General features: G+C 38.2%; 1 protein-coding gene across 1 annotated transcript in view; it reads left to right on the forward strand.

Moving 5' to 3' along the window:
- Positions 1 to 11,882: 11,882 nt before the first annotated feature.
- The window catches only part of KLHL1 (kelch like family member 1), a 190,308-nt gene continuing 180,684 nt past the window's right edge, over positions 11,883 to 21,506 (forward strand). The window contains 1 exon segment of the mRNA XM_030453206.1: positions 11,883 to 12,388. Within this exon segment, the coding sequence (XP_030309066.1) occupies positions 11,883 to 12,388 (506 nt within the window).

Below are 21,506 nucleotides of genomic sequence, written 5' to 3' on the forward strand. Positions count from 1 at the left end.
TGTTTTCTTTCAGAAATAAATTATAAAATGTAATATTTAGTTTTTTCTTTTAGTACTTTTCTTTTTACTAATTTTACTATTTACATGAGTCTCTTCTAAGTAACAGTACTTACTCCAGTTAACAGCATGTTTTTGCAATCAGTGTCTGCTTCTGGGACTGATAACACTCAGCGTTTATAGTTACTGCTGGAGAATGGTATTCAGAAAGGCTCACCCTTATACTTATTCCTATAGAAACCAAGGTCACTGTTTGGTTCTGCTAAAATTCTTACATGCAAGAAACTAAAGGGAGGAAGAGGAAAAGTGGTCACACCTGCAAGCCTTTTGTGGGAAGGACCATACTAGACAGATGACTCAGAGCAGACCAAATGTAATATTCCATCACATGTCATTCAGAATAAATCTGAGTGATCACAAGGATAAAGCTCTCTTTGTCTATGATCTAAGGTAAATACTGAATTAGAAATCTACATATTTTATTAGGCTTGATCATGTGTGATTTCTACGTGTTCTAATTATTTTCATTGATAATTATACAATTTTGAATACAATAAACATGACATTTCCTGTGCAAATGTACACACAACAATTCACAGTACATTACTGTCACCCTTGACCCATGGGTTCAGCTGGTTTTGATCTAAGGCATAGTTGTTTGTAGCAAAACCATATGACTTTAGAAAGGTTTTGCTAAAGAAAATTCTTTTAAGTGTGAGAAAATAAGCAGTCTAAAGCCATGGAAGATTAAAAAAATTATAGGACAGAGAGGGAAGAAAGAAGTGGGGGTGCTGAGCCAATGGTAATCAGCAGGTTGGAGATTTAGTATGAAAAAAGCTGACATGAAAAGGTATACAATTCTGAAAGGAAAATCATCATCAGCAAGGATCAGCCTGTTTGAAGAACAAGGAGGCTTCATCCCATCTGGCACTTGCTGCCCAGACAACTGAGACTCATTAGGGATCAGTATGAGGGACGACAAGCATATTAATGCTTTGTGAGGTAGTGTATTGGTTGCAGCTATCTACTACATGCAGTAGCCAACAAAGAATTGCTTTTCACTCCTATATTGTTCATATCTTACTGACAGGGTCTCCCTTTATGATAGAATGAGCTAGCCAGAATCAAGTGACACAGAAAAAGAGGGTTACCTTGGTACAGTAAGGTTGACCCAGCCATCACAATCATTGTCCTGTGGAAATCTGAAAGAAATCAGTAAACATGGATGAAAACTAGTTAAGGTTTTCTACTTTTAAAATTTATTAACATAATTAACATTTCAAGAGTGGCAGTTTTAAGATCATTTCAATTATAGAAAATATCTTACTTGAGGCATTACTACAATGCGATTTAGAATTTAAAAGAACTTTATGTTTTTGAACATAGGTTAGTATCATGGTGACAGATTTGAATCTGGAATAATTTCGAGTATACTTCTATTTTGGTTTAGGTCTACAATTTTTCAGATGTATCCTTAATAAGATGAAAATGAACTGGCAAGAGTATAATTCATTTTCTTTTGAGGTATGGTTTATAGCTCATTAAACATTTCATAAACTCATTTGATACTACATTATACAGAAAAGACAAAACACATTTGATTTCAGACTCTTAACAACAGTTTTGAAAGAATACCATGTCTCTTGCTGAAGCTACTTGTGAAGGTAAAAAATGTTTTGAATTTTTATTCTTTATGTTGCTCAGAATGGCTACAGTATACTTAATGTCAGCCACAATACTGCTACAATAGGGATATCTATTGTGCTTAGTTTTCTTTCCCTTTTTACATTCATACATATCATCATTATGTATTGACAGTCATATATTTGTAAAAATACATACTGACAGCACAGACAAAGTCTGCAGTCCCCTTACCGTTTCCCACTTCTGCATATAAATACATTTGCCCAACTGGTTTAAAAGAACAGATAAAACAGCAATTCATTTGCTCGCCAAATTTATCATTTTTTGTCTGCATGTCATTCATAAAATTGTGATTTTAACACATAACTTTCTTTGAAGACAAAGATGCAGTAAAAATAACATTGAAAAAAAAGATGAATAAGCAGCTTCAACAATAAATGAGTTGTGAGCTACCACAATATAACTTCAAATTTTCTTCAAAATTATTGGTTGTTTTTTTTTTACACTGTAAAACTTAAATGCAGAACATTACCTAAAATCATGCATCTCTAGATGCATCTTTAGAACATCATTAGAAACTCATGCTTATCATTAAGCCTAAATGAATGATGAACCAATGTGAACAAGAAAACTGAGTTGCTTTTACATTCAGCAAAGCAGCAGAGAAATGTAAATTTAAAATTTTCACTTTCCAGAAAAGTTCAAATCAGGATTGCATCTTTAAGAACACAATGCCATTATTCATTTGAAAATTATTGTGTTGGTCTGGAATGACAAGAAAATGAACAAACAAAACCCAAAACCCCACAAAAAGTGACTGTTCCTATTAAAGTCAGCAGCACTGGTTAAGTAATGACATTTATCTGTCCAAGTTCAACACAAAAATGAGTATTTTCTCACCGTTGAACCTAATCAGAACACCACATATGGTCCTGATAAAATCATAAAGTTGACATTTTGAATTCAGTTGACATTTTAACTCCTACATCTACATTGTAGATGTTTAAATAACAGCTCCTCACTGTAGTCTGTTATTGCAGTTATCAGTGATAACTTCCTGAGACTGGCTCATACCACACTAGACAGATGTTTGAGACAGCTATGATGAACCACCCTGTGGAGATACTGTCTTCTTCCCACTGATTATGAAGAAAACTTGACCAGTTCAGACACAGTCAGAAAATACTCTAACCTGGATTACATAGATGAACAGTGTAGAAAAAACACCCTAGGAAAAATCAGAGGGCTCAATTGCACCTGAGGATGAAAGGGAACTCTTGGTTGTCTACAATGCATGACTGCTAATTTACTACTGTTTGGGGTATTTTTGGTTTTGGTTTTTTTTTTCTTTTTTTGGGGAGTGGAGGGTTGGTTTTTGGGGTTTTTTGGGGTTTTTTTGTGTAGGTTTGTTTTGTTTTGGTTTTGTTGTTTCCTCTTTTCCTGTTCACACTTATCATTAGTTATCTTCAAGACTAAGCTGTCATTAAAATTACTAAGTTTCAACAGTCTTTTTCCATTTGACTATTGGACTAGTACTCATTGCCTTGCCTTCAATAAATTAGTAATAGCCAGGACAGCCAAGGCACAGGAGAAATATAATTAGGAAAGGAAAACCCACTGTCACAGCAAAAAGATAGGTAAGAACTGGTTGAATCATTATTTAAGGAGCACAAAACACTAGTAATGCTGGGAAGAATGAAATGCTTATACCTTTCCTGCTTCAGTTTTCATTAAGGAGGTTATGCATGAATGGACATCACACCATTAGAGAGTAAGGAAAAACAGTTACTTAGGTAAGTCAGATGAGATTTCAACAGGGTGATGAAACTTGCTGCGTAGTATTTAAAAAGATGGCGGCAGAAATCTCATGTTAGTGTTATCTGTGAGAACACAAAGAGAAAAAATTATCTTCCAGAAGATTAGAAAAGGGCAAACACAACTATTTTTTAAAGAAAAGGTGGTAAAAAGGCCACAGTTATCTAGCTCCACTTGATGAAAAATATTTTACTACAAAGATATGGAAAATCAAAAGGTGTTTATTATCAGCCAATAAATCATGCCATGACAGACAAATTACCTTCAACAGGGTACCTAATTTCATTAGTGCGTTAAAAATAATAGGTATTTCAGATAGTGCCTGGTACTATTTTCTTAAATGACCTACAAAATTACAGTGAAGAAAAATCTGCTGCAAGGTGACTGTATAAATGGCTGGAAAACTACCCAGCTGTTATTCATTGCTCACAGTAGAAGAAGAAAAAGATCGAGCTTGCTCACATACGTATTTATCTTTACTTCAGTAATGTTCAATACATTTATAATTCTATAATAGAAAGCAGAGTATTCCATTCAATTTGCGGATCCCTTCAGGCTGGACTAGACTTTGGAGACCACATTAAAATTCAAATGAACTTGAGAAACTGAAGTTGTTTATCCTCCTCAGAAAACCCAAACAGGATGTTTGCTGACAGTAATGCACTTCAAGCTTAATAGGAAATGAAAGATTGTTCTTACCTTCACTTAAAAACTGCAGCCTGATTGTCAGACAGCACATGTGAATGTATACCAGAATGATTCCGTAAAACAGTGTTTCCTTCAGTTCCCTACTTTAGATATTCAGAAATAATGTTTTCTGTGTTGTGAGTTTCTGTTTAAGTAAATCTGTGTGAATGAGATTAAGAGAAATATATAGATTATTTGATTTTATCTTGTTGCTTAATTCCAGAACTTTTGCTTATGCTTTTCATTGTCAAAAAAACCCAGTTAATGTTTCATATTAATGTAAGTTAATTGCTCTTCTGCACTTCAAAATATTTTATTTTGTATCTCTGAAATTGTAACTTTAAAAAATAAGACTGTAATATTATTGCACTTGTTACTGCAAGTGTTAACCTCAGAAACTACATGCTATTCATCCATGTATTCTTCAAAATAACTGTGTACATATAGTGTAGTACAGTTGCTATTTGCTACTTGCCTGTTTTTCTACTCTTATTACAAAAAATTAAGAATGTAAATAATATTATAGCATAAGACTCTTGAAAACAGTCCATATCTGGTTACTTAGATGTAACAGGGTAGATACTTACCCTTTGGATTTTCAAAACTAAATTCTATAGGGATATCTGTTCCTACAAAATAAAGCAATAAACAAAATTGTAAGTCAGATTTATAAGAAAAACCAACAACATCCCATTTAAAACGAGCTATCCACAGAGGGACATTACAAAATACCTCATACAAGTTATGGTTGAATACCAAAACCATCCTTACTGTTTATCTCAAGCAGCCAACTCTATTCCTTCATACTGAGTGATTTGCTTCTATTCACTTTAATACAACCCAGTGTCTGGCATTGATTAAGACTGCTGCTTATTCAGATGCTGGAGGAAGACACACCAGCTTAGAAAGTAACTTCTGCAACCATGTGACCTTACAAATCTCCTGTTATCCCAATAGATCTTTTTCTTAAGAGAAGCCTGTAAGTTTTTTGTTTTCTATCAAATACTAAAAGGTTTTCAAGGGTGAACTTCCACCATATAGGACTTTTTCTAAACTTCAGAACTGTATAGGGTTTGAGTGGCATGATTTTGGTAGTGGGTGGGTGGCTTCTTTGAGGAAGTGCCAGATGCTTCCCCCTGTCCAACAGAATCAATGCCAGCCAACTCCAAGATGGACTTGCCACCCACCCATCAGCCATGGTGGTAGTGTCTCTTTGATAATGTACTTAAGGGGGAAAAGTTGCTGTGTGGCACTGAATGCCACTGGAAGAGTAAGAATATTTGAGAGAAACAACTCTGCAACTGACACCAAGGTCAGTGAAGAAAGAGAGGCAGGGGGTGCTCCGGGTGACAGAGAACAGATTCCCTTGAAGCCCAGGGTGAAGGACATGGGCTGCCCACCCGCAGCCCCTGGAGGTCCATGATGGTGCAGGTATTAACCTGCAGTCTCTGGAGTACCTCACACTGGAGAAGTTCAGTGTCTGAAGGAGGCTGTGACCTGATGGGAAACCCATGCTGAAGCAGGCTCCTGGCAGGATCTGTAGTTGGTGGAGAGAGGAGACTACACTGGAATAGGTTTGCTGGCAGAACTTGTGACACTAAAGTCAGTTTGCTGGTAGGATTTGTGACCCTGTGGGGGACCCATGCTGGAGCAGTTCAGGAACAACTGTAGCACATGGGAAGGACCCAAGCTGGAGAAATTAAAGGAGAACTGTCTCTTGTGGGAGGGACCACACACTGGAGGAGTAAGTGCGTGAGGAGTCCTCCCACTGAGGAGGAAGGAGTAGCAGAGAGAGTGTGTGATTAACTGACCACAACCCCAACTCCCCATTCCCCTGCACCTCTGGCATAGAGAAGGTAAAGAAAACTGGGAGTAAAGTTAAACATGGGAAAAAGAGATGAGTGAGGAGAAGGTGTTTTAAGATTTTTTTCCTCATTATCCTGCTGATTTGATTGATAATAAATTAAATCATTTTCCCCAAGTTGGGTCTGTTTTGCCAATTGTGGTATTAAATAATGAGTGAATTCTCCCTGTCCTTATCTCAACCCATGAGTTCAGCTGAGAACGACAGTGATAGAGCAGCTTTAGCATCCAGCCAGGGTCAAGCCATTGAAAGAAGCTATAAGCTGAAATACAAGTATGATAAGGTCATGTCTAGAAGAGTGAACACAATCTCCTAGTGCCTGTGCTCTATTCTGTTCAGACTCTGGGTGTGAGACCAAATGCCATGGCACAATTTATCTCCACATGGCTGTTCTTATCTTCTAAGAAGGTTCTGAGTCATAGAAAAAAGATTACAGCAACAGTTATTGAATATAGCTTAGAAAAAACCAACCTATTTTCTTTGCATCACCAGAATTTCCACATAGAAGATAGATTCAGAAAACATCATCCACAGAAGAGTTCCTATTAAGTGTTAGATTTAAATCAAAACAAATCAACACAGTGATACTGATAAGAAATTCTATCTGTTCTATTCACCTAAAATATTGGAACAGGTTTCTTGTGAATCAGCAAATGGGACAGATGAGTGGCTTTCAAATGATATAATTAAGAGTATAGCACAGGAAAACGAAGGTATGTGCTCTGTCAAACCTGTACAGTTCTCTTGATCAGAACTCAGGCATGATACTTTTTTCAAATAAGTGCAATCTACAGCCAGCTTGGGAACTACAGGTAAAAGCTATGTATTGCTCAAGACAACTGACAACTGCTGCAAAGAAAGAAACTATAAAAACCTGGGAACTAACAGCCTGTCAGCCTAACCTTTGCACCTGGGAAGATCATGGAACAGACCACCCTAGGTGCAATGCTGAGGCACATGGAGGACAGGAAGGTGATTTGAGACAGTCAGCATGGGTTCACCAAGGGCAAGTCCTGCCTGACCAACCTAGTGGCCTTCTGTGATGGAGTGACTACATCAGTGGGAAAGAGGAGAGCTACAGATGTCATCTATTGACACATTGGAGAGAAGGGACACCATCCAGAAAGAGATCAACAGGCTTGAGAGGTGGGCCTATGCAAACTGTATGAAGCACAGCAAGTCCAAGTGCAGGGTCCTGCATGTGGGTTGGGGCGATCCCAAACACAGTGAGGAGAAGGACTTGGGTGTTTTGGTTGATGCGAAGCTCAACATGAGCTGGCAATATGTGCTTTCAGCCTTGAAAGCTGACTGTATCTTGGACTGCATCAGGAGAGTGGCCAGCAGGCAAGGTGATTCTCCTCCTCTACTCCACTCCAGTCTGACCCCACCTGGAGTACTGTGTCCAGCTCTACAGTCCCCAAGACAAGAAGGACATGGAGCTGTTGATGCAAGTCCAAAGAAGTGCCGCAAAGATGGTAAGAGGACTGGAGCATTTCTCCTACGAAGACAGGATGAGAGTTTGGTTTGTTCAGCCTGGAGAATGTTCCAAGAAGACTTTATAGTGGCTTTTCAGTGTTTTAAGGAGGCCTATAAGAAAGATGGGGACAGGTTATTTAGCAGGGCCTGTTGCAATAGAACAATGGGTTAATGGTTTTAAACTATAGAAAGGCATATTTAGAGTGGATATGAGGAAGAAATCTTTTACAATCAGGGTGGTAAAACACCGGAACAGGTTGCCCAGAGAGGTGGCAGATGACCCATCCCTGGAAACACTGAAGGTCTGGTTGAATGGGGCTCTGAGCAACTGAGCCTTGTTGAGCAGGGACAGCTTAAATATTGCAAGGGGTTTGCCTTAGATGACCTTTAACGATCCCTTCCAACCCAAACTATTCATTAATTCTATAATTTTAGAACGGAAGAACCTTGGTATTATTTAATTTGCCTGCTTTTGTAAGTTTAATAATAATTTTTCTGGTTTCCTATTTTTACATTCTCTAGCCTTAGTTTACTTTCAAATCTTTATCCATGACAAATCATGTAACATTTGCTTTTCTTAAGTGAATTTCTCTGACGATTTAAAAATTGCTTTAGGATGTGTTTATACAACTCCTTCTGATCATAATAAAGTGTTTAAGAAGTGACTATCCCTCAAGCTAATAAAAGGTAACTGACTGTGCTCTTCTAGGCTCCTGCGATGCAGAATAAAATGTATCTGTTCATATCACCACTGGAGGAAATTCATATATCATTATTTTATTCACCATTACTAAGGAGTCAGTTATCAACAACTATGCAGCAGCAATTTCTGTTGCTCCCTGAGAAATAAATGTAGCTGGTCATGAGACCACAGTTACAGAAAACTACCCTGTGCTAGCTCACTGTTAATTTTGAGAAATAACATCATTTTACCTTTTAACTCAGCAGAGGTAAACTTATCAATCACAGGTGAAATCTCACTACAAAAAAAAAACAACACACGAGAGTTGACAAGTAAGTTCTAGCTTACTGCTTATCTGGTTTTGTTAGTTCTTTTCTGTTATTAGAAAATCATAGTTAATACATACACATATATAATATTTTAAATATGTTTACATATACTATTCTGGGAGGAAAGTCAACAAGTTGACATTCCTCTCTTGGTTCACACTAATGCCACAGCATTATGTGTATCCATTATATTCAAAATAACAGTTTAGTTTCCCACTATTACCATTTTTTCACAGATTACTTGCCTAAACTGATTCATAGTATATCTACATATCATAAACCTTGCTCAAAGGCTTTTTACACATAAGTTTAAATAATAAATCGAATACATTATTTATTTGCTTATCACTTAGTACACTGCCACCCTCTTTAGTAACATTTTATCTCCCAGTGGATTTCCAGTCTCATCAATTTCTTTCTCTCTTTCACTCACATTTTTTGGGTAGTTCTTTTTTACCATAAATTGACAAAAAAAATGTGAATGTGATAAGAACAAAGAAAATCAAAAGAGTTTTCCAGATTTCATTTTATGAGAGAAGTATCCATAAATCTTCATTCATTAAGAATTAGGTTTGCATACTAAATTAATGCATCTCTTACTTAAAAAAAAAAAAAAGTTTGTGTACTAAAATAAGAAATAATAAAGTAATGATAAAAACCAAATCAGAGCACTACTAAAAACATTAATTTCAGTTAGTGACATAACAAACAAAAAAAAAGGTCTGAATAGCAAATGCTCCAAAATATTTAATTTTTTTTTTTCCTTATAATTACTTGCTAGCAATTGCTTTCCTTACTGGAAAGGTAAGAAAAAACTCAATCACTTTCTTGGGTGATACTGATACAGATTATGTAACATCCAAAGCACGTTCAGAAAAATAATTTTGTTGGAATGTTTTGTCATTTATATTTATCTATGTAATAGAAGATAGAAGATCTAATGTATCAACTGTTCAAACTAAAATATTAATGCAGATTTTAAAATTTTCATATTTATAAGATGGTAAGAAAATCACCTGATTTTCAAATTAGAGTTCTGAATTTCCTAATAAATACAAATATTAATACAGAAGAGAGAGCATACGGTCTACCAATGCATTCATTTAGAGCTTTTAACTTGACATTAAATAACTAGGACACACTACAGATGGTTTCACATACATTGTCATAAGAGATGTATTTCTAAGGTCTCTGAAATTATGAAAATTTCACCTGTCTTGTTCTTGATGAAGATTTTTAGGCTTTTCCTCCTGCTGCTTTCCCAAGCAACACATATTCACTCAGATTCATTGCTGGATAAAAATGAACTGTTTCTTCTGTTTGTTTTAGAATGTTTTTTGTCTTTTTTTATCACTGAATACTGAGAGCAAAGCTGAGACACTGGAGAGCTTGCAGTCCAGCTGTTGTGGCATAAATCAATATTTAAAATGCACAGTGACAACTTTCCTTCCCTTGAAAGTAGGACTTTGTGTCCTGAATTTCTTGTTCTGTTCAATCCACAACTTTATCAATAAAACACAGAATCTAATATTGGTCTGCAGCCAGAAGCACCACTGACGTGATAAACTAAATAAAACAGTAATATACTTCAGTGAATAAGTAAATAAAACAGTAATAAGTTTGTTAATTAATGTTTGACTGCTATGTTTCTCTGGAGAAATTTTCAAGCTATAGTGTTATGTGACTTCTTGAATTCACAGAGTTCATGTAACAAACTTTTGATAGCTCACGAGTGCATGGGTGAAGCTGGTGAATGCTAAGAGTGCCTCAAGGAAAATACATTATTTTTCATCACTTTCCTAGGCATAAATCTTTTTCTAAAATACTGCTTTCTAGGGTACCGGTGGATTGCAGGCATTCTGTATATCATCTTATTGCCAGCAACTTTTCATGCATGGGAATTTATCAGCTAGCAAGTGATCATATGCAGTGTCGTTTTGCCCACCTATTGCTCTCCTGCATTTCTTCACAAAGCTTTTAAGTCTGTAATTATGTCCCAGATGTACAGTGTACTTCATGACACCCTTCCCAAGTGGGCAGATGTGTTCCTAAGCAGATCTCTGTTGTGGAGGAAGCTCCCTTGGGTTTAGCACTGTCAGACTGCATTGAAAGCAGATATAAAAGGTGAGAAGCAGATGTGTAGAGCTATTTCTGTTTGACACACTGTCCCTCTATCCAATGTTTTCTACTGGTACAGCAGCACTGAGCCAACAGGCTAATGAATGGAGCCTGCAGAATAAATCGTTAACCTGTAACCTCAGCCAGTCTGCACGCAGTGTATTAAGTTTGTACTCCTGCGAGTCACGCTCTTCTTTGCTGCTGCTGCTGCTGCTGCTGCATTTGCTGTTTCACTTTATTTTGCTCCCAGTATTACACAGCGGGCTCAGAACCAAAATATCAAGGTGAAAAGACCTGCACCGGAGGGAGAGAGGAGGAGGAGCGTATAAGGGACGGTGACCTGCCGACTTACTTGCATGAGGAAGATTGAAGCATTCTGTTTTTACCTTCGTCTCTTCACACTGACGGCCCCAGAGCACATCTGCGTCACATGCAGGGGAGGGGGCGGCTTGGTGAGAGGCTCTGAGATAGATAGATAAAAAATTGTACAGTGAGGACCTTGACAGCTTCACGGACGTGATTTTTTTTTTTTTTTTTTTCCTGCTGGGTACAGTGTATATAAAGGCGCCTCACTTTCTCTTCGAGCGAGCACTCCGGCTTTGCCATCCCAGCTAATTGCAGGCATGGGACTCCCCTGAGAAATGGGATGGGAAGGCGAGAGGTGGAGAGAGGCTTTCAGGTGACTTCTCCCTCTCTAGCTGCACTCGGTCACGGAGCTCTAAGAGACTGAGGAAGAGCCAGAGCTGCCTCCCACCCTGGCTGCTGCCTCTGCCGGTCCTCCCGGGCTGTAGCTCCGCTTGCTCCCCCGTTCATCAACATCAGCGCGCCTTCGTAGCCTCCCTCACCCGCTCTTCCCTTGCAAGTGCCTGTCTCCCCTGAGAGGTGTCTCTCATTTCTGCCTCTCTCTCCTCCCCTTTCCACTGATCACCGTGCAATTCTCGTCAGCTCTGGGCATCTCGTTCCTCTCTTCTTCTCCCCTTCCTGCAGGCTGTCCCTACCTCCTCTCGGCTCTGTGCATCACTCCATCCATCCACCCATCCATCCTCCCTCTCTCTTTCTGCACTGGTGTGTGCGCGCATCTCTCACTCCTGGCCACGAACAGCCCAGGCCCTGCAGGCGCAGCGCTGCTCGGAGGAACCACCGCGATCACCGCTACCACCGCCGCTGGGACCGGAGCCGCCCGCGCTGCCACAGCCTCCGCCGCCCGGCCCTGCCTGCCCGCCGCCAGTCCTCCCTCAGCCCGCTCCCGTCCCCCGCCCGCCGCGCCACTATGTCCGGCTCCGGCAGGAAAGACTTCGACGTGAAGCACATCCTGCGCCTCCGCTGGAAACTGTTCAGCCACCCCTCGCCGGCGGGCGGCCCGGCGGGGGGAGGCTGCCTGCCGCCCGACAGCAGCTTCGAGCACTGGGGGCCCAGCCAGAGCCGACTGCTGAAAAGCCAGGAGAGAGGCAACAGCGTCTTCTGGAAGAAATCCGCTTCCTCCGCTTCCTCCTCGGCGGCCACCACAGCCAGCCCGCCCAACGGGACGCTGCTGCCCGCCGGCGGGCGGCTTGGCGGGGGGCACGGGCTGGGGCACGGCCACGGGCCGGGGCCGCCGCCGCCCCGCACCGTCTTTTACGTGGAGTCCCTCGAGGAGGAGGAGGCGGAGGCGGTGCCCGGCGGGATGGAGGTGGCCCGGGAGCCGGAGAAGCCCCTGGCACCCCCGGAGCGGGAGGAGACGCTGGGGGGCTGCGGAGATGGAGGCAGTCGGGCAACAGGTGACGGCGGCGGGCACAGGTAGGGAAGCGCGGCGACACCGGCACAACCTGCGCGGCGGCTGCGGGTCGAAGGCCGCGGGGGTAGCGGGTAGGGCAGTGCCCCCAGGCCCGCCCCAGGGCTGGGGTTCTGAATGGGGAGTGAATGGGGTGGGGGCACAGAGGGGAGAGTGTGCGAGCGTTGTGGCGAGAGGGTGGGGGGTCCTGGGGACGGGTCTGAAATGTCAGGGTGTGAGGCGAAAGGGCATCCCCCTGAGAGGGGAGGGGGGAGGCGGAGCTGCCTGAAGGTCCCGGGAGAGATCGGACCCCCTCAGGGTCTGGTTGCCGCGGGCAGGGGATCTGTCCTGCCCCGGTCCTGCTCTAACCCTGCCCTGCCCAGATCCTGTTCTAACCCTGCCCTGCCCACGGGGCTGGCCCAGGCACACATGTTTCTCAGAGCTGGAGCTGAGCGCTGGGGATCTTTGCCACCCAACTTTGTCAGAAGTTCATTAAAATGCTAGCGGGAGGTGATGTTCGGAGTGCTGTGAAGCCAGGTGAAGGCTCAAAAGTAAAACTGTCCGCTTTCCTGGAACTCGACGGCTAAATCGTGTCACTGCCTACATCAGAGAAAAAGAAGCGTTTGTTTTATGAGTCATCAGCTGAGTGACACTTGAGAAGATGTAAGAGCAAGCAAGACACATACAGGTGCTTGCATTTCACAGGAAACTTCTGCTAATGTTGAATTGCTTTTCTTAATCCCCACCCTCCTCCCACCCATCCCAAGTAAAAATTAAAATCTCTGGAAGGAAAGGTAGTTCGCACAGAGCTTTCAGAAATACTGTAATATAGATAATCCTGAGGATAAAACCCTTAATTGGTTTAACTGTGCTTGCCCCCACCTCTTCACAGCTAAAATATTTTCATTTTCATTTCTCTTGTCATTTAGTACTTTTTCTATGGAATTAAATGTATCGTTCTGTTCCTGAACAGAAAAGAATGATTAGTGTTCTTCATACTGAAAATAAATAATATTGTATTAAACATTTTATTAGATAAAGAGACAGCACTGATCATCTGCTTGGATTAATATGGCTATATGTAGATAAACATACAGGTGCCTATAACTTTGAATGTGTTAAACATTTTCATAAGGGACCTATATGCTCTACTTGAAACTCTTCATTGTTTTGTCAGGATAGTTTATTTCATAGGAGCTCCATTGCTTAAAGAAATGTGCTGATGAGTGACAGGGTACATTTTTACATAAACTGATGCTGAAGTTTTCATTAACATCAGAAGTTATTCTGAACAGGATGCTTATCATAGAATTCGATACAAAATGTTACTAAGGGACACTGTAGATAGGTAAAATACAACAAAATTTTCTCTTCAAGGTCCATGAACTGAATAGAAAAAGTTAAAAGCTGTGATAAATATACTCTCATTATATAGGTTTTTGTATTGGGTGTGTCACTCATCTGAGAATCTTCAGGGATCTGCATACTGACAGAAGTTTATTGAATTTTAATGGAACCACTTGATTTGTCCATAAGGGTTCACTTGCTAGAATGAACTTTGTCATTACCACTCTGTGGTAATATAAATCTGATTTATTCTTACTGCTCTTGGCTTTTTATATCCATTTATTGCATGTTCTTCATTCATTACTACTGAAACAACACATCATCAGTAGCTCATAGTCTTGTGGAAGGAATATGATAAAATTTGTTCCAATTTAAAATATTCCAATATTCCAATTTTATTGCTAAGGAAAATGTCATCTTTTGAGATACAAAAATGTTCAAGATAGTTTTATAGTCTGAGACTTTCTTGTGAAACCCCATGTGGTACTGTGTCCAGTTCTAGAGCCCCCAACACATGGACACACAGCTCTTGGAGCAAGTCCAGAGGAGGACCACAAAATGATCAGAGGGCTGAAGAACCTCTCCTATGAAGTCAAACTGAGAGAGCTGGGATTGTTCAGGCTGGGGAATAGAAGGCTCTTGAAGGGAGCTGGGGAGAAAGCTGGGAAGGGACGTTTTGCAAGGGTTTATCTTTAGTGTGAGGCTGGTGAGACACTGGAACAGGTCGCCCAGAGAAGCTGTGGATTCTTCTTCCCTGGAAATGTTCAAGACCAGATTGAATGAGGCTATGAGCAACCTGATCTAGTGGAAGTTTTCCCTGCCTGTGACAAGTGTGTTGGAACTAGATGATTTTTAACATTCCTTCCAAATCAAACTATGCTATGATTCTAAAACTTTATCATTTTACATCTAAGAACCTTTTGTTTATCTATATGCATTCTCAATGCTATAGCAAGAGGTGGTCAAATACTGCAGAAATGACTGTGCTTGAAAGCTCTGTGCTCCAAAAATCTTCTAATACCCTGACAGGTTGTCTCACTCCTCTGTAGAAATTAGTCTTTTTATTAATTGTTCCAGCTTCTTTATTTCATTATTACTATAAGATATGTACACTGCCTTTCAGTCCTAGATGACAGGTATTACCAATAACACAAATGGGTGAATATGTGGAACTTCCAGCAAGCCTTTAGGCAAACAACTGGAAGTTTATGACAGTGAGTATAAAATTATTATCTCCTGTGTCTCTTTATTATTTTTTCCTGTACATCTTTAGCAACTTCTCTAATACTTTAGGACTGTTCAGAAAACAATAGTTTTGTTTTGTGAAAATTATGAGATTTCAACATTTGAATATATTGCAATACAGACCATATCCACAATATTTAAAATATTGTGAACAGGAGGTCCCTGGATTATAACAAGTACATTCTACTTCATTAATTTGTGTGGGCGTCTAAAGAACATCCTATCACATCTATTGCACAAGTACTTGCAATGTTAAGTAAGGTTTTGTGGATAGTCCCATTGGCATTAAGAAGACTGAAGGGTTAGATTTCATGCGTGATATAAGGTACAGCCATAATTGTTCTACACACTATATTGTATTTGTAAGAACAAAAACTCATTTACTGGGAACAGTTATTAAAGTCATATTTTAGTGTTAGAACACTATTTGAAAACTTGCAGGGCAAATTTGGCAATAACTTCAATAGATACCTAAACATAGGTACTATTTTGATTTTAATTTTGTAAGCTTTTTAGCTATCAGAAAAAAAAATTGTACACAATTATTTTGCAGTTAATGTTTATAAATTAACTGCAAAATGCTTAGAAAATACCATTGCCAAGATTTTCTATATAGCCATCAGCTCCTCTGAGTTTGCAATGGAGTTTTTGCATGATCATTTTTTTCACATGTGACATATTAGTGTTCAACATGAATAGTAATCACTTAATGAGTGAAGAGTCAGTATTTTCTTTTCTCCTTTCTCAGTGAATGGTAGCATGCTTTGTTTGCTTTACTCTGTCCAAATTCTGTGAAGATATAATTACTCATGAAGCTGCAGCACTGTTCACCACCACACTCAGTATGTGCCTCACAAACCTGTTCGTGGGTTTATCTTAACAGCAACTCTGGTTTACAGTGGAGGAGTAAAACAGAAAGAGAAATAAATGTGATGAAGAGCTGAATTGTTGGTTTCAGGGCACACAGCATTTTTTCTCCTACTCCTTTCTGTGTTGCCAGTTGCACCCATAGATGATGAGCACTTCTGCAGAGCAGTCCCAGACTTTTCTGGATGTGTGCAAGAGGAATGAGGAATGCAGGATGTGATCAGCGTTTTGCTTAGGAGACAGCTCCATGAAAGATATGCTAAATATGCCAAAGCCACATAAGGCAAGCACTGACAGTGCAGAAGTCTCATAAAATGAATGTTTTATGAAGGGGGTTGGAACTAGATAATCTTTAAATTCTCTTCCAACCCAAACCATTCTATGATGGAGTACTGTGTCCTCCTCGCACAGCAGAGTTTCACACTCACACCTTACTTCACTAGAAAAAGTAGTGGACATTTTCTACAGTTTTCCATCAAAGTCATCACTGGGAAGTGAAAAATTCAGTGTTAATGGGAATCCAAAAGGTTAAAAACTGAGTACATAGTTTTGTAATTCAAATGCTACCTGAACAATTTATTTTACAGGTGTCTGTGCTCAAAACTATTTATGTAAATGAAATCATTATTTGATAAGGAATAATGATCAAGGTAGAATCAGGAACATAAAAATGTGTATTTTTAACCTATGGAATAAAAATGTTGGATAAACATTTATATTGGGTTTTTCTGTTCTGATCCCAAAAATTTTGCATTTTGAGGCTCTTGTCTATTAATTTCTGCCACTTTCAGGTCTTTGCCTTTTCTCTTAGCAACCTTGTGGTTATCAAATTGCTATACAAAGTTATGAGTATGAAACCTGTCTGGATGATCATGAATTTCAGTGTAGCCTTCTAATTTAATGAGAAACTATTTTGATCATTTAGAAACTTTAGATAAACTTTTCATCAGAATTTACTGCTTAAGTACTTGATGTCGTGTTGTATGTGTATCTAGTCTTGTGAGAGAATTCTGGGCTCTGTTCTTTATGTAAATGGAAATTCAGCTTTACCACTTTGACCTCAGTACTTCAGCTTAGAACAAGAGGAGAATCAATACACTTTCCTGTGTCTTAGTTTGCTCTCACCTTAAAGTATTTTCTCAGCTGAACTTGGCTGTGGCCTTTCTGAGGTCCTGTTCTGGTATTATCTAGATATTGAAATATGAGATAGGAAAACTACTGTGATAGCTAGATCCTAAAATTAGTCACTACAGACATCAAATTTATAGCTGCTTAAATTTTCCATTTACTTGGCTATGTTATGTAGACTGCTTTGTTAGGAATGTAGTCTAATGCTAGGGGTGGAATTTAGATCACAAAACTCTGTATTTCTAGGTTATGGAATCAGAAGAGAATAGTTCATTTGTCTTTAGGTGAGCCAGCTTTTCTACTCAATTATGAAACTTTTTTAAATGGTTATGTAACTTTTATGCTTTTATACTTTTGACTTTGACAACGAAAGAGTCAGGGTTCGTGCACAAGACTCATTCTGTGCATGGGTTGAAAAAAGAATCTGGTGATTAAAATAGTGCAGGATCATACATGGAATTAAATTAAAGTTACAAGCAAAATCCAGTTAATTTCTCAGCTGTTAAGGTTTTGGCTTTGCTACTTCTAGAACAGTATTTCTAGTGTGGATTGATATGCAGTTTTGGTTTTTAACAAAAGAAGCAGGCACACAAGTCACTTTGTGTGCTGTCACTTCTTTTTTCCACCACTTGGATGCAGGACTGAATGTTTTTTTTTCCTCCAGATTTATTCTCTGAAATACCTGCAGTGTTTTGCTGAAATATTTCCAACATGAGCAAAAGATGTGGGCAGTGAAAATATTCTGCACAGAGGGGTGGTTAAATCATAAAATATCTCTCAAACTGTGGTTTTCTGAAAGGTAACATCAAACAGATTAGAAAAGAGAAATGCTCTTCAGCCTTTCCATGGTAAAAGGGAATGCACATACAGACAGAAACAGTTATGTCTGGAAAATCTAATTGATGCTGAATCTTCATAGGTAAACCTTCAGAAACACTGTTGGCTTGAATGTCTTTTTTTCTTTATTTTTCCCTGATGAAAACAGTTTTGTAATAGCATGGGCATACATAGGTCTGTATGTGCACACATACATCTATATCTGTGTATCTGCATTTCTCTCTTCATATGAACATCATAATAGATATACTTCTATTTGTAAAATGCATAAATGTATATATATTTTATCTATTTAGGCATATATATATATACTTTTAATCCTTATATCCCTACAAAGTTACTAATAGGTTACTGTTGATTCCCCTATTCTATTTTTGTGAGCAGTGAAATTCATTCAAATAGTATAGATGGGGAAAAAAATAGAGCATATTTTTGGAATCTGTGCTAAATTCATAAGGATGGTGCTACAAAGTATAGGTTAACATATTGTTAAAACATGATCATTGCTTTCTAACAGCTACTTATCCTTGTGACACACTTTTTTTATACCCTGTTGCAAGGGACTTCAGAGATTGCTCTTTCCTTTTATATCTAAAACTTGAATTTTTCAGGTGAAAGGTACTCTTTAAATATTATGCTATGGTGTTTTGGCAGAATTTCCTAGTATAAAAATTTCCTGGTGTTGTTTGAGCAATTTTTTAGAACACAGGATTGATTACCTAAAATAAACTATTTGCACTAGGGAAATAATAGATGTGTGTTGTTAAAAGTTTCAGAAGTGAGAAGTGGAGAATTGCTGCAGATTCCGTAGAAAGATAAGTAACTGTGTAGTCATCCCTATAATACTGAAAAAAAAACCCCAAATGGAACCTAAAAATCCCCCCAGCCTAAAGTTTACCAAAAATATAATTTCAGCAGTACCTACAATTTCTGATTTTTATTTCAAAAAGTCATAGTTTACCATTAGCCTAACCCAAACACAGATGCAAAGTATTTAAATATTATTTCTATAATAGTTGTACAAAATATTTTAATTTTGCTAGAAATTTTTCCATTTATCTTTTCAATCTTGTATTTCAGTGGGTTTCTGAAATGTTCATTTGAACTGTAATAACAAACAAAAAAATAGACATAATTTTCATTTTTAAAATACTTTTAAAATGTATTTAACTCAGAAATTAAAGCACTCAGCTGCAGAGTAAGCAAAACAATGTAAGTTTCTCCAAAAGTCTTGGTAGGGTTTATCTGGAAATTTCAATACATACTTTCAGTTTCTGTCACGTTCTTTCCTGTGGGTTTCATGTATTTCATAATCTCCATTCAGTATCATCTTATATGTAAGGTTTATGGCTGTAGGTCTCTATTTCCAGCTGAAGACTTGAGAACTTGTACTGGCAATACTGAAGATTAATATAAGTATATACCAGCAATGGAGATACATAGACATAAAGATATACATTCAGAGCATCACAGGTCATGTATAACCTGATTTATTTATAACCTGATAATATTTCCTATTTCTTCACTCTACAGTCCTTTACTGCCTATCACCTTGCCACTTTTGGCTTTGTCATGAACACCTTTCCTAGTAGTTAGGATCCAGAATCCACCTGTTCACTTACCTAGGCACATCTCTTCTCAAGATTTCTATTTTCACTACTTTGTGTGGAATTCGATTTATTCTACTTGATCCAGTTGGGCTAATGTGTCCGAAGGATTTACAGTAAAAAAGTCTATTGTAAGTCCTAGGGGTAACTTAGAAAAGTCAGAAGACATTTATTCCAACCTAATGTCTATACAGAAGCTGCTTGTACCTGAGATCAGAGACATCAAATTACAGGAGTCCATGCTGATGGAATTCATATAACAGTGCATCTCTATTTTCAAGAATATGTGGTACTTGAGACACCTTTCTGTCTTAGGTTTCTGTCTGCCTAAGGGGGTGCAAGGTCTTTTTATGCTTTTAACAGGTTAGGTGCATCACTAACCCAGACTTTCAGACTGACCTGGTTTGTTATTTTTTCTTGATTTTTCCTTGTTACTTCTCTCTATATAAAGTGAAATCTGGAACAATATTAGCAATTGCCCATTCATTATTAATCTCCACATGTACTGTTATATTTCTGTGCATGCATTTGAATGATCAAATGTGTGCTGAAAATCTGAAAAATTTATTTAATTATTATTTTATTAAATGTTTTATTACAGAATTTTATGGTACTAATCAGCATGCTGAAGTGTCGAAGATCTGGTGGTTCTTTTTATGCAATTTTTGTTGTTGTTGGTTGTTTTGTCTAAATTTCTATTATTAACTTGTCTACAATGATAACCTAGTGTTTATATACATTATCTGAGGTTCATAAAAAAAACAAACAAAAAAAGAAAAAAAAACCCCAAAAAAGTAGCAATAGTAAATACAGCTTCCAAATCTTTAAGATTCAAAATAAGGAAAAAGAAAGGAGAAAGAAGTAAAGACTATGGAAAAAAAATTCTTAATATTTTCAGTTAGTGGGAATGTTTTAAAAGATCTTCTTAATTTCCTTTTGACAGACAAACTATTGCCCCTTTTTGGAAGCTTTTTTCTAGTGGAAAAAGCTTCTAAATTATTGATTGTTACTCAACAATGCCTTAACAAAAAAAAAAAAAAAATTGATTATAATTAATCCTCCTGAATTGAGTTTTTGCCTATCTCAGCTCTTGCTATTCTAATTTAGAAGATTAATGACTTTTGTTTGAAAACAAAATAGTCTTTGAGAGGATTGAATTCTAGATGAAAGTGAATTTTTCTGTACACTGTTCATCTGAGGTGGAAATGGAATTTATGAAAAGTGTTATAAAAGGGATGCAAGAGGAAAGCCTTGTTCACATGCAAAATTAGAAACAATAGTTTTATCTGTTAAGAGTTCTTCATGTGTTTCTTTTGGGCTCAGTACTTTCATTGTAGTCAGTCATGACTAAGTAATGAAATAAAGCATATGCTTCATAAAAGTGAAGACTCAAAGAGTCTTAGATGATTCATCAGTATATCATAGGAGAGAATTAGAAAGCAAAATAATCTTGCAAAACAAGAGACACCCTCAGAAAAAAATGAATATGGAGTAGTTCAACTTGGTATTCTGTCGCAAGGATAATTAGCAGAGATACCCGGTGGGATTAAATGTCTAGATAGAAGTTCTGCAGAAGTTTTGCAGTTAGTAAACAGCAAGTAACATGAGTCAACAATGCCATGCTGATGATAAAATGTGATCATACGAATACATAAACAGATACATAGACTGCAAAACAGCTTAATGCCTCTTTTCTGATCAGTTTTGGCAGAGCCTCAGCTCTACTATATTGCCCAGGAAGTCAAGAAATAAATGGATTGTTGGGAGAAATTTTGTTGAAAAATTACTAGAATTCTAGGGCACATGTTGTACTAAAAAGAGACTACTATAGGGAAAAAATAGTTGTTTGGTTTTGTTCATTTGTTTTTGTTTGTTTGCTTTTTCTGTTTCTTTTTTGTTTGGTCAGCTTGGGATTTTTAAATTTTTCAGAACATTTTATAACAATAATTGCCTACTGTTCCTATGAAAAGAATGTTGGAAAAGACTTAAAGGACTTAAATGAAACATTTGATGATCAATAAGAAGCTGATCCTACAGGTAGTGATGCACAGGATTACGGTTCTTGGGGGTGGTGGCTTGAAGACAGAAGTGCATTAAATAATCTACCACAAAC

Source organism: Calypte anna, chromosome 1 (genome assembly GCF_003957555.1).
Source record: "Calypte anna isolate BGI_N300 chromosome 1, bCalAnn1_v1.p, whole genome shotgun sequence".
NCBI lineage: Eukaryota > Metazoa > Chordata > Aves > Apodiformes > Trochilidae > Calypte > Calypte anna.